This window comes from Athene cunicularia (genome assembly GCF_003259725.1).
Source record: "Athene cunicularia isolate RWA chromosome 10 unlocalized genomic scaffold, athCun1 chr10_part1, whole genome shotgun sequence".
Lineage (NCBI taxonomy): Eukaryota > Metazoa > Chordata > Aves > Strigiformes > Strigidae > Athene > Athene cunicularia.
In genome coordinates this window covers 3,830,255-3,844,018 of record NW_020799112.1, presented here as the reverse complement: position 1 = coordinate 3,844,018, position 13,764 = coordinate 3,830,255, and the positions used below count along the sequence as shown (strand labels likewise).

Below are 13,764 nucleotides of genomic sequence, written 5' to 3'. Positions count from 1 at the left end.
CTAATACTGGTAGTCCACTTCAAATGATGATTTTTGTATTCTCATTACTTAACTATTTTCAATTATATTTTAAAAATACATTGGAACAACTTGTTTACAAAACTCTGTTCTCCTTCAACTCCTTGTACTTCTTAGATTAAAGGCTGGACTTCAACTACTCAAATTTCTGATCCCGGCTTTGTGCTTTTTTTCTGCTTTAGTTTTACCATGCGATACAGAGATTTTACATAGACTAAAAAAAAAAAAAGCTATTATTTGTGTAGTCCATAATTATTGCTCTTCACTTGTTGCCTATCACTGGGTTCAAACAAAATGCAACTATCATTTGTAAAAGTACAATCATCTTCATGTTCTTGGATTCAGTGTAACTAACCACAATTCAATTTTCACTAGCACCAGTGGACAATTTTTATTTTTAACAGTTTGACAGTACATATTCTCACCTGAAGCCTAGAAGTATTTTGTTAATCCAGTCAAATAAAAAGCCAGGAAAACACAAGATGGACAGTTAAACAATGTAGCTCTAATTTTAAGTGTCAAGTATCAAACATGAAATTACAGGTAAATTGAACAGAAAAAGCTGATGAAGCTTTTGAATGTGTTTACTGGAACACAGAAATGCATTCTGGATGCTAGACATTCCACAGATTAAACACAATAGAAACTCACCAAATAAGTAACTGTCCATGAATTATAACTTTGTTCTAGCATTCACATACCGTATACAAATTTGGGTGTCTCTCTGGAATGGAGTCCTTGTAGAGCACAACAGCTTTCAAGTGTGGTAAGCGATTCCAGATCTGTTGGAATTTATTTAAACAAATTTATTCATTATTATTCATATCTTGTGTGTTTTGCTGGTTTTTGTGTTGGTTTGTGTGTGTGTGTGTGTGTGTGTGTGTGTGTGTGTGTGTAGTTTTTTGGTTTTGTGGTTTTTTTTCTTTTCACTAAAATACTGTCAAAACTGTAATGCCTTGACAGTACAAGAAACCTCTTCTTTCCCTCCACCCTCAAGTATTCTCCCCTAAACACACAACCAATTAGCTCAACAAGCAAGCGAGCGAGTGGGGAAAGAGAAAAGAAAGAAGGGAAAAAGAGAGACGCTACATGGTTTGCTCTAGAAAATCTGTTTTCAGTCAAAAAATGGCTCAACCAGAAATAGTTCCTCAGGATCCTTTCTCATAAATGCACCAAAGGGCACATGAAGGAACAGTCTAACTCAAGCTCGAAGTTGACCCTAGCTGCTGTGGTTACCAATTAAGATAGAGGAAGTCCCTCACTGAAACTGTTGTTAAACTGCTAAAAAAGCATTCTACCTTCTTAAAGAAAAAAGGAAGCAATATGCATATTTTAAGGTTAAATAAAAATATAATACTGCAGGCTTACAGGCAGGCTGCAATGGCTGCTGCTTTCAGTAGCTCTTTCTCTGCTTTGCATGGCCTACAAAGAACATTCATTTCATTGAACTTTGTGGGACACAGTGCCTCATAGATGCCTTTGAATTAATCACATTTTGACCTGACTTGATCAATCTGTGCCAATACAAAAGCAGTAGCTTGATGGTAGTCATTATGTGTATTTTATTAGAAGGATAACAATCGAAATGTTATTTCAGTCTTAGGTTCTTCCAGGAAAAAAAATTTCAGAACACCCTCAGCTGGAAAAAGCAGTGCTGGCCTAAGCTGTCTTTTCTTTTTCTAGATAGAAATGTGTATGAATCAAATCCCTTGAATTCTTCAATTTATATTCTTTTCTCCACATCCATGACAGCATAGCCTGGTCAATGTCAATGATACTGTTACTGTAAAAGCTGGCTTACAATACTGCAAGAAGGCTTGTCTGACTGCATGCTTTTCCAGAATACTGATAAAAATACCTCTTCCTTCAAACTGCACATAAAACAAAACACAAAGTAATTGATGTATAACTTATATGAAATATATTTGAAAAAAAATCCATGGATATTTTCTCTCTGGCAAGTACATGTTTTTGGAAGAAAACTCCATCATGGAGGGCACCTCTGCTTCAGCAAACAGGGCAATCTGCTTCAAGTTTGATGATTCCTCTCCAGCCACGCGCCTCCCTCAACATCTTACTGGCATGCAAGCCCTTCCCAGGGAGCTGCCCTGTGCTCCTCCTGTGCGCCTCCACCAAGCCATGCAACAAGGATCTTGCCATCAAATTGGGCTTTCAATCTGGCACCCTTGGTGAAACCCACTCAAAGCGGCCATAGACTTTTATCAAAACGATGATTGTTCACTTAAAGAGCTTCCTCCTTTCTCACTGAAGTCTATCTCATGTCAAACATCATGCTATCGAAGTGCAGTAAACTCAGCCACCTTAGTAGTTAATATTACAAGCAGGACAAAGTGACGTTTTGGAAAGAGGAAACTCTGAACACTAACATCCTTAATATGTAAATGGCAGGCCCTTACAAACTTGCTTCATTCTAATCTCTTCCATTCAAGTGGTCTGTGCTTTTCCAAACAGAATCAGGTGGTGACACTATAAACATGAGATCAAAACGTGGGGTTTTTTCCAGGTAAATTTGCAGTGAAGCAGCCAATGAGCTCTCTGCTGAAGAGAATCAGAACTGTTGAGATGTGAGCCACAGACACTACAGAGAACAGAGCTGCAAGCTACCCAGCAACTCAAACACCAGATACCAGGTTTCTGAATAAGAACACTCCCATGAGAGGTTTAATGACACAGATAGCGAATATGGTATTTGAGACCAATACGTGGTTGAGAAATGGAAAAATTATGGACTTTAAGTAACCACTCAGCCACCTTGTACCTGCATTATCTTGTCCAATTGTTTCCAATTTTCCACAACCATGACATTGGTTTTGCTGTCATGAGCAATGTAGTGGCAGGCCTCTGGAGAATTGGTTGTATATATTCCTGTGACAATTCCTCTGTATCAAAAATGTATATATATATAAACATATATTTAAATACATACACATTTATACATGCACTTAGTATCAAAAAAGAAAATAATAATCAAAGATCAGGTAAAAGCTGAAAGAATATGAAGATGTGGAAGTAAACAGCAGTGCAGGTGTCAAGTTTGTTTCAAGTATTCAGATATTACAGCATCTGAGTATCTCTGATGTACATCGTAAAAACCCTCAACTCTATTCTGTAGAGGATGCTGAAGGCGAGAATTCAGCCCTTTAACCCACTTGAGACTATACGAGAGTTAGCTCAGGAAGTGCTAAAAAACCCCCCACTTACGTCCTCTTTCTGTTCAAGCTGCACACAGATACCAATTTGAGTTTCATTAGCACAGAAACAGCTTAAGAGATAAAATACAAATTGTATGAACAGGTATCAGGACAGAAGGAGTCAGGCTAGTTAGTATTTATCTGTCACTTCATCTACTTGAACATACCTTGCTGTAGACAAATCATTAATATAAACCTCAGAGTCTCATCTGTTTCCCACATCTTCCAGTGATATGACACTGTACAATATCTTCTGTGGGACTGTCACAGTTAAGTCCATAGCAAACAGGATCAATTTATGAGTGTCTGGACTACTTTGGATATACTGAAAGCTATGAGACTCCAGTAGGTCACTGAACATGCTAATCAGTTGCAGCACAACTTCCAAGATATGACACCAAATACTGATTTGCTACATTTCCAGACCTAGCAAAACAGAAATCCCAAAATCCCCCACAAAATCAAACAAAAAAAATCTTACCCAGCAAAAACAGCTCCAACAGCTGAGATGAACCATTCTGGAGAATTAAATCCAAGGATTGCTACACTGTGGAATCGTTCAAGACCAAGCTTAAAAATAATAAGCATAATGTTATATAATATAGGCACACTGGAGAGAAACACATAGCATGAAGCAGATACACAAATATAAATCATAGAAAGTTTTGATTTATTTATTACTTCAGCATTGACATGTCCATGCACATCTACATGCTGATATCCACAGCAAAACCAGTATTTATCAGCAGTTACTGTGATCTAAACTTTCCACTACCTTGTCCTGTCTAGTTGAGCTCTGCTGTTCAAAAAGGCCCGAAAATCAGAACTTTTCAATATGAACAAGAGCATAGTGAGCACTAATTGTACCCTATGTTTTAAACATTCTAAAATTTGTCTTTATCTTGCTAAATTAATGACACTGCTGCTTTAACCTATTTTTCTTTTTTTAACATTAAGGCCTTAGGCTGAACTTTGTACTCATGCCCCAGAGTGAGACAGTGTAACACAGCAGCTCTTCAAGTTCCCTTGACAGCAGTGTTATCTCTTTGTCCAAGAGCAATTTTCATCATTATTATTTCAATAAGGAATATGACTGCTGATATTCAGTTAATAGGAAAAGCCTCTTATATTGTGGGGTTTGGGGTTTTTTTGTTTGGTTTGGGGGTTAGGGGGGTTAAGAAGGCAAAAGAATTGGTTTTGGTTCCTGTACCTACCTTTAAGAAGCTCTTGGCTGCTTTCCTGGAGAGGCAATAATACTCTGAAAAAGTTATCTTCTCCCACCTTCCATTCTTTTTGCTGGCCAAAGCATTAAGGGATCCATATTTTTCTAGGCTCTCCTTGAACATCTGATGAACTGTTATGGGAGTCTGTGGACATGAGTTATCTATTCTCAGTCTGACTCTGCCATCAGCAAAGGAAGTCCACAGAGACTCTGGAAAGTAAAGCATTATCATCAAGATATTCTATCATTGAAAAATACCATGTGACTGTACCAAAAGAGAAGAGGATTGAATAAAGACTGCAGGACTAAGCACAGCTGGCACTTCCCACCTTTTGAGAGAAGGGCTTTTCAGTTTTATAACTATCAAATATGCCATGTAGAAACATAAATCTTTATTTCCTATACTTTGTTCTGTACCTTGAATAGAAAGTACCATACATATGCTGATATTCTGTTGTGTCACAGGGACACCACCAATTCCAGAAGAATCTGTTTGCCTATGCTCAGCCCTGCACAACCCACTATCCCTTGAGCTAGTAGAGTAGCTGGTGAATCAGAAGGCTAAAGAGATCCAAAAAATCCGAAACCTCCGTCCCTGTTCAGCATCCAAGTTACTTTCATTTGTCATAGCTTCTTCCTCTCTCCTTCCCCTCTAGCTATTCTCCTTCATCCTGTTCCTCACTACTTACCATGTTTTTTTCCCTTAGTCATCTGCCCTGTGTTCCAGGATGTATATCCACTCCACTCACTCCTGTCTTGCCCTAATTCCATGTCATCTTTCATCTTCTTCTGCTCTTGCCTTCCTCACCTTGTCTTTTTATCATCCACATTTTTTCCCCTGTATTTTCCTCCCCTTCCTTGACAGGACGCTGACGCAGAGCACCAACTAATGTCACTTGGCTCTCACCACTGATGCCATGGACTGGGGCGGTCCCTGGCATTCACAAGAAATGACTGTTACAGAGAATCTACTTGGCTCTTGTAAACCCAAGAAGCAGGCTGAGTATAAATACACTCCTTAGAGAATCTAGAGGTTGGTAAATTGGCAAAACTTAGGAGAATTCTGACAAGGAAGACAAAAAACCACTCATGACTCCCCTATCAAACAGTTCCCATACTTCTGAACAAAATACTATACAAACATTGTAAGAACATGTTTTTTCTTAGATTTACTTCCACAAATGAAGAAACAGTTTTAGCATAAGCATATAAAAAATATATATTCTACAAAGATCTGGTGGAAAATTTCAGACCAAAGACCTTGCATTTGTCAGAATTAAGAATTACAGAAAATACAACTTTTTAAAGTTTCCAACACAAGTTAATAAGCACAACTGTCTTTTATTACAGCTATGGAAAGCAAAAAGGGTAATAAAAACTCAGCTAGTATCTATACTGTTTCCTGGTACCTCAGTGGCTAAAAAAAGCAGTTCTGGAGTTTTCAAAACTACAACATGCTTCACATCCCTCTCAAATGCTGTTCCTCTAGTTGCTTCACAGAGGGCCTGGAAACTACCTCTCTGAGCATTTCTGGCAATATATGAACACATCAGCCATAGATGGATCCACATGAGAACTTTAGAACACACTTGCAGCCTTCCTCAAGTCAGGCTTGAATGGATAACTAGAGGCACAGCAAGCCATTGTTAAGATCAAAAATGTACATTAAAAAAAACAAAACCAAAACAAACAACCCACAACTTTCTCTTGAAGCAAAAGGTATCATTACTTAGCTTTGTAGAAAAGCTCATTCATAATCAGCTGATAAAATACTACTAAAATGAAAAATACCAAAACCTGTCTAGTTTGCTGCCAGTATTCTGTGAAACTGTTTCTGAAGATTTCACTGCCCCATGCTATATCCTAACATGCAGAGGATTTTGAAACAAACAAACAAAAAACATTCACCTTTGTACCCCCTCCCAGGTAAGGAAATAAAAACCCTGGTGCAGAAAGTGATGTGTTTCAACCCAGGATTAAAATTCCTGATTCACATTATGTTCCATTCATGCTCCTGACTCACAGTCTTGCGTTTGTTCTTTTGACAAATGAAAAATAGTAATAACAGCAATAAATACAAACAAAGCTGCTTAATTCCCATGTGCCTTCATCTTCTCATGTGTAAATTACACATAATGATTTTCAAAACATAGGTGTGGAGCTTTTCTTAGGTCAGTTGAGGAAGGGGATCATAAATCCAGACAGTTCAGAAAACAAATAACTCTGAAGGATTCTAGGTAACAGACAGACATACTTTATCAACAGTGGCAGCAAACAAATATTTTATGAGTAATGAAGGCAAAGCAGGTGTTTCCACACTAAACCCCAATCCTGGTTTGAAAAGGAGGAGAGGTAAGACCTGTCAGAGACAGAAGCTAGTGTTAATCCAAATGTTTATTTTCTGCAGTGACACACCAAAGCCCAGACAAAAAACTGTATGATGTTCTGGCTGCTAAACCAACAAAATGGCAAGGATTGCAGGTGTGGTTGGGTACAGGTGGGTGACTGCTGTTGAAAACAAAATTTTACATACAGAGCTAACATTCTAGTCCACATATTATAAACACTCTTTAAGAAAGAGTTCCCTCTTCAAGGAAACTGAAAATATTAGCAACATTCCTACAATAACATCACAAAAGTCACATAATTACTACCGTTTCACTGTAGATGTACAGTAGATAACAGAATATTTTCCACAAAGAAGAGAGAAAATTCAATGAGATTATCACAATAGCTGTACACAGAAACCAAAAACATACTCTGAAACTGGATCGTCTTTTGCTTTTCCTTAGGCAGTTTTTTCAGGTGTTAATTCATACCAAAGACTAACATGAGAATCAGTTTCACAGAGACTCAGTGAATCACCTTAACAATACACAATATATATCACAAAGGAATATAAACTTGAACGCCCCTTCAGTGTCTGTTCTTGCACGTATTTGCAGGTAGAACTTAAATCTAAAACCAGTTCCTAAATCTAGACAATAAACCAAATAATTCTAAAAATTTAACTATTCTGTCCCATAGAATTTGTAAGAACAGCAGAACGTGAACAATATATTCTGCTGTCAATTTGCAGTGAAGCAGAGAGCTCATTGTTCTCAGTAAGAGCCTGGGAAGGAATTCCTGGCTAAATACTGAATGACTTCGCTATAGACTTTGGGAAAAACAGGTGCTCTGCTGCAGCGGGCGGAGGAAGCAAGCAGCCGATTCAATGTGAATGATAGAGCAAGCTTCAACTTTATTGAAGGAAATCACACCTTATGTAAGCACTCTACAATACACTACTTGTAACTCTACTGGATACATTAAAAAAACCTACATTATAATATCTCAGCCATTGGGTACATCTAAAAGGTCACATTATAATATCCCAGCCCCTTGTGGCATCTCTGGTATGCATAAACATCTTTCTTGCTGTGAATCTGCTTCCCTCCCAGGGCTGCCTTCCTCTACCCCCAAGGTCATAATGTGCCCCAACTTATCTCTTCGTTCTCACAACAGTCCTTGTTATCATCAGTGTACGCTGGGTTTTTTCCTCTGTTTACCTCAGGTGGCTGTGACCGACTTCTGCAGGGAGCTATGGCCTTGCTCTCTGCAAGCCGTTCTCCAACACTCTGCCTCACTAGCATCTGAAAGTAAAACTACAATGTCCAGGCTGGAAATGAACTCAGTACCACCTAAACCCAAAGGGGAAACCAGAATAAATATCCTTTAAATACACTGTTAGCATTGGTACATCGTTAGTAGGTTTACAGAGAGCATAAGAAAAAATAAAACAGCATTCCAGCTCAAAGTATTTAATGCCACTGAGAGCTCCCTATTTGCAAGCAAAGGGGAGTATTTATTCCTTTTCTCTTTCTTCTAGTAACTCCTACTACCTGCATTATACTTTGTACCCAAAATGCTCTTTCATTCACTCATATGTGACCTTGGTTCATGTCCTTCATATCACTTCACTGAAGGTCTGTCACGGATGAAAGTACTGACATGATTATGACTTAGTAAGAAATCTAGATTTATTAATAACTAACAGCAATTTATTAATACAAAATAATTCAGAAGTGCTGAAAGAAAAGCGACATTCACAGATTCTAAAATGACAAGATTCACTCTAACTCACTTAACAGTACCTTAATTGATACATATATATGTGCGCATACACAAAACAGACATATAACAGAAACAAAGATGTTTGGGTTCAGGAAAATGAACACAAACTGGACAAACTCACACACAGAACAAGGGTATGTATCCACACACACGCCAATAAACAGAGAAAGAATGGGTGAAGAGAAGCTAGCTCAAAAAAAATTTCCCTTTCGAGTTTAGAGCAAATACTCCCAATGCCTTGGCACTCCTCAACGAGCGATAATTGAGACTCAAGCAGGTGGACTTCACCCTGGCCTTCCGTCTGGAGCAGATGACACCATAAGGGTTTTGGTACCCGAGAGGCTCCCAGCTCAGGGGAGATGCTGGTCACAGGCCTGCTGCCATACAGAAGAGCTCAAAGGGTCTCCCTGGTGGTCGCAATTTATAAGGTCCAAGATAATTGACTTTTGTCAAATACCTTCTGATGCCTTCCAGCAGTTGCACAAGAATTTGATGAATCCACACCCCAGGCACAGGCACTGGCCCCCCCAAGGCCACATTATATAACCATTTCAGAGGCTCGTTAACATTAACAGTCCATATCTCCACAGACTGATGTATAGCTTAAAGCTAATATATGAATGAAGCCCTCTCCATGTTCACTACCTGACCTGCAAGTATCCTGGTGACTGTCAGAACTGTTTGGGGAATGTAAATGAATTCCGATGTATGGAAGAACAAGTCAGAGCCATATACAATGCAGAAGAACCAAGGTCACCCTTCAGACAGGTAAATGGACTGACAGGCTGATTGTGGAATGGTCCTGCTGCACGACCTGAGTAACTCCAGGTGATATTCCATAGATGTACCCTGAGAGACAGGAACTAAAACAATAATTTAACTTCTGCTTGTAACTGATTCAGATTTAACTCACAAAAAAGTATCTTGATTATATGCCAGTTCCTGCACAACACCACTCTGCTCTAATAACGAGAGAAGGCATTCAGCTCTCTGCTGGAGGCGTTTCTGATAGACAGTCATCATCCCAGATTCCACAGCTATGATGCCATCACATTCTGCTGACAACACAAATACATGATTCCTCCTCTGACCCATTATTTTTTAGTTTTCTTCAAGATGTCTGTGGCCCTGAAAGCTTAACTTCTTTTTAGTAAAAACTGGAGCTGGGTACACACAGGTTGGAGTCTGAGAGCTTGGCATCTGTGTCAAACTTCCCCTTGTGCCAATGAACAGATTAAACATGAGTACAGAACTTCTGAATTTCAAGTGAACCTGAATGTATCTGCCAGAATATATACATAAGAATTCTTTTTAAGAAAAATACAGAAACCAGATTTCTGTTGCCTGCCTTGCAAGAGTGGGGGAAAGAGGAGGGTTTTCTGCTATATTATCAATTTTCCATAATAAACACATAACTTTAAAGTCTTGAATAGAAAGGACTGAATAAATAGCAGAAGTCTTTTTAAATTATCTAAACACACACAAATATTTCAGTTAATGAAAACTTGCACATTTTCCATTGGAAGAAAAGGGACCACTTACAAATTGCAATAAAATATACTGCTCTTCACATCAGTAAACTGCCACCTATGTGGATCAGAGAAATAAGAGATCTCCAAAGAAATGTCTCCACAACTGATGTGGAGGAAGCGGTGCATCAGGACAAGCACAAAACAAGCTTCATAACAATACTGACGCTTCTAAAACTGATTACAATGCACCAAAATGGAAGCATGCAGAGGGTGTAACCAGGTGGAAACATCATTACAGAAACATCGCCCAGGCACGTGGGAATGGAAAGTCAAAACTCAGTTGGAATTGAAGTTGGTGAGTGATGTGAGGAGACACAAGAAAGGCTTCTACAGCTACACTGGAAGCCAAAAGGAGAACCAAGGAAAACACATGCAACTTACTGACAGAGGACATGAAAAAGGCTGACGTATTCAGTGCCTTCTTCACTTTGGTCTTTACTAGCAAGATCAGGCTTCCTGGGTTTCTGTGCCTAGTGGCAGGTGAGAAGTTTTATGTACAACAGCAGAGGAAGATAAAAGCAGGGACGACCTATGCAAACTGGACACATACAAAAATGTCAGTGGGCTCAGGTGGGATGCTTCAGAGTGTACACTGAGAGACCAGGCCAAAGTCATTACAAGGCTGCTCTCCATCATCTTTGAAAAAGCGTGGCAAGCTGGTAAAGTCCCCATGATAGAGAAAAAGGCAAATATCACACGTCTTAAAAAAGGGGAAGAAAGAGGATTCAAATAACTAAAGACCAATCAGACTCACCTCAGTCTGTGGAAAGGCTATAGAACAAGTCTCCCAGAAATCATTTTAAGCTATAAAATGATGACTGAGATAAGCCAGAATGGACAGACTTGATTTGGCCTTGGTATATCCAACCCAACTGCCCTCCATGATGAGATGACTGGCTCTGAGATGGGGAAAGCAGTGGCATGTTGTTCACACTTTGTTACCTTTAACAAAGTCTTTAACAAGGTCTTCCCCCAGCATCCTTGGAAGGTTTAGACTAGATGGAGTTGGAATAACAGGTGAATAAAAAATTGGCAGGATAATTAGTCTTCAAGAACAGTGGTCAACATTTCTAAGTCTAACTAGCAGTCAATTACAAGTGACATTCTTCAGGGGTTAGTCCTGAGAACGACACTGTTTAATGACTGCATTATTGTCTTGGACAACAGAATGCACCCTGGCCAGCTTCAGAGATGACACCAAACTTGGGGAATTGTCCGTCAGGCCAAAAGGCAGGGCTGCGATTCTGATAGACCTCAGCAAACTGAAAGAATGGGCTGACATAAACCTTAAACCTTGACAAGAGTGAATACAAGTCTTGCATTCAGGGTAGAATAACCCCATGCAACAGCACAGACTGGATGCCAGCTGGCTCAGCAGAAAAATCCCTGTGGTTCCTGGTGAACAAGTTGAATGCAAGTCAGTAGTATGTCCACTAGAGATAAAGGCTAACTAATGCCCTGGGCTGCATTAGCAAGATCATAGCCAGCAGATCAAGGAAAGTGATTATATTCCCCTACTCAGTACTCATGAGGGTGCACCTGAAGCAGTGTGCAGCTTTGGAAGCCCCAGTGCAAGACAGAGATCCTGACAAACTGGAGCAAGCCCAGAAGAGGGATGCCCAGATGGTCAGGGGCCTGGAACATACCATGTATGAGAAACTCCTAAAGGAGACAGGTTTCTTTAATCTGGAGAAGAGAAGATAAAGAATGAATCCAAGTTCAGTCTGCCACAGACTGAAGGGGTGTGCTACAAAGAAGATAGATTCTTCTCAGAGGCACACAGCAGAGCAACAAGAGGCAATGGACATGAGCTGCAGCAAGGACAATTCTTGCTGGATAAAGAAAAATAATTTCACAGTGCAGGTGACTCAGCCTAAGGAGAGGGACTGAGAGGCTGTGGAATCCTTGGAGGTTTTCAAACCGTAGCTGAACAAAGCCACAAGAATTCCTATGAGCAGAAAGCTGAACTAGTTGCTGTTCAGTAGTCTTTTCCAACACAAATTGTTTTGTGATTCTATCAGTATAAAACCAGCATGAATGAGTTCCCTTTTAACTTTACACTGGTTTTAAGCCAATATAATATTCGCTGCCAACAATAAGGTTACTCTGGATTTACATATGCATTAGAAAACCCAAAATCTGTTCTGGTTCCACAGGAATGAGCTTCTATACATTGGTGGAAAAGAATGGGGAAAAAATTCCAGAACAGTCTGCAGTCCTCATTAGACAGATTTACTCCTAAGGTCATAGAACATATCAATTATATAATGAGGAAAGACAGATTCGCACAACTAGAAAACATCAGAATCTCCTTCTTTTCTCTTGACATACAAAGCAGACCCACCACAACTAGACACTGAGATTCCTTCTCCTGAAAGATTTTCTGGAAGAAGTTTTTGACATTCAGTCCTCACTTTACCACTCAGCATCTGCATAGCTGTGGGATGTTTCCAAGCCAAACAGTGCTTCTCATTTAAATGGGAAACAAGTAGTGCCACAGATTCCCAAAGTCAAATGAAAGACAAAGGCTAACTTAAATTGTAAGCTCCTGATTCATCAACTTAGAAACATATCTAAACACAAATGAAGGAATTACTTAATTAAAATGGATGGGGTGTGACTTGTGTTTGCAGGAAAATTATGGAACATCTGGAATGACTTCCACCCTCAGTTGTTCACCTCACCTTTCTTCTAGAGGTTGTGGTCACCTCTGCAGGAGTGGCTGAATAGCATGTGCATTCCCTCCTGAGCACTGTGGTTTACAGCCCAGCGTATTACTCTAAATTGCAGCCAGGAGCAACCACTGGGAAAGAAGCAGGGTATATAGCTGACAGCAGTAACTAGCGTCCCAGATAAATTCTTAGAAAAATAGGTCAGAGCCTTCACGAGCAAACAAGCAAGCGCTCTGTAGAATCACAGCTTCAATTATAACCTATGCATACAATACATATCTCATAGTTCAACAAAAATTTGAAAATTTGAAAACAGAAATTAGTTATTACCTTTATCCATCCAAATTTATTTCCTGATAACTGAAAAACAAAAAGCAAATGGCTAGCTGTTCAATTCTTGGAAAGAAACCTATTGTGTGTCAAAGAATTGCCTTTTAAAAGTAAATATATATGCATACAGGTATATATTTATACATATGTATAAAGTCTGCATGTGATATTCCTATATAGATCTTTTATTTCTTTAAAACCTGCTTGCAGTCATTGCTCCAATTGTCTCATAGAACAAATATTCCCTGTTTAAATAAGACACCAGTAGCAGCCTCACCAAGGCAACAGGGAGTCCCCTTAGGGCTGCAAACCTTCCAAGGAACCTCAGGAAGTTCTGTTAGTAAACCTTCTTTAAGTCACACAGTAACACAACTAGGTTAATTTACCCCTACAACTGGTTTAAAATTACAGTAATATGCATATGCTACAGTGCAACACAGAACTCACAAAGATATAAATATTCCTTTACAGTCTACAGTTATTACACAGTATGGCAAATCATTAATAGCTGACAGCTGGTAAGTAGGCTGCGATGCCAAAGGAAACAGAAGAATTGGTATGATTTTCCAAGGGATCAGCCTATTTTTCACTTTTATCTAGTAACCACCTAAAATGTAGGCAAAAACTGGGAGAAACTATTGAATTCATGCAAGTTTCAGAAAGTT

General features: G+C 39.2%; 1 protein-coding gene across 6 annotated transcripts in view; it reads right to left on the bottom strand.

Moving 5' to 3' along the window:
• ACSBG1 (acyl-CoA synthetase bubblegum family member 1) overlaps nt 1–13,764 on the bottom strand; it is a 44,467-nt gene that overhangs the window by 13,825 nt on the left and 16,878 nt on the right. For all 6 annotated transcript variants that reach the window (XM_026855739.1, XM_026855737.1, XM_026855734.1 and 3 more), the window contains exons 3-6: nt 4,445–4,662; nt 3,712–3,800; nt 2,798–2,918; nt 720–800 (exon numbers count right to left, since the gene is read on the bottom strand). In XM_026855739.1, coding sequence (XP_026711540.1) covers nt 720–800; nt 2,798–2,918; nt 3,712–3,800; nt 4,445–4,576 — 423 coding nt within the window. In that variant the 5' untranslated portion in view covers nt 4,577–4,662. The remainder of the gene's footprint in view (nt 1–719; nt 801–2,797; nt 2,919–3,711; nt 3,801–4,444; nt 4,663–13,764) is intronic.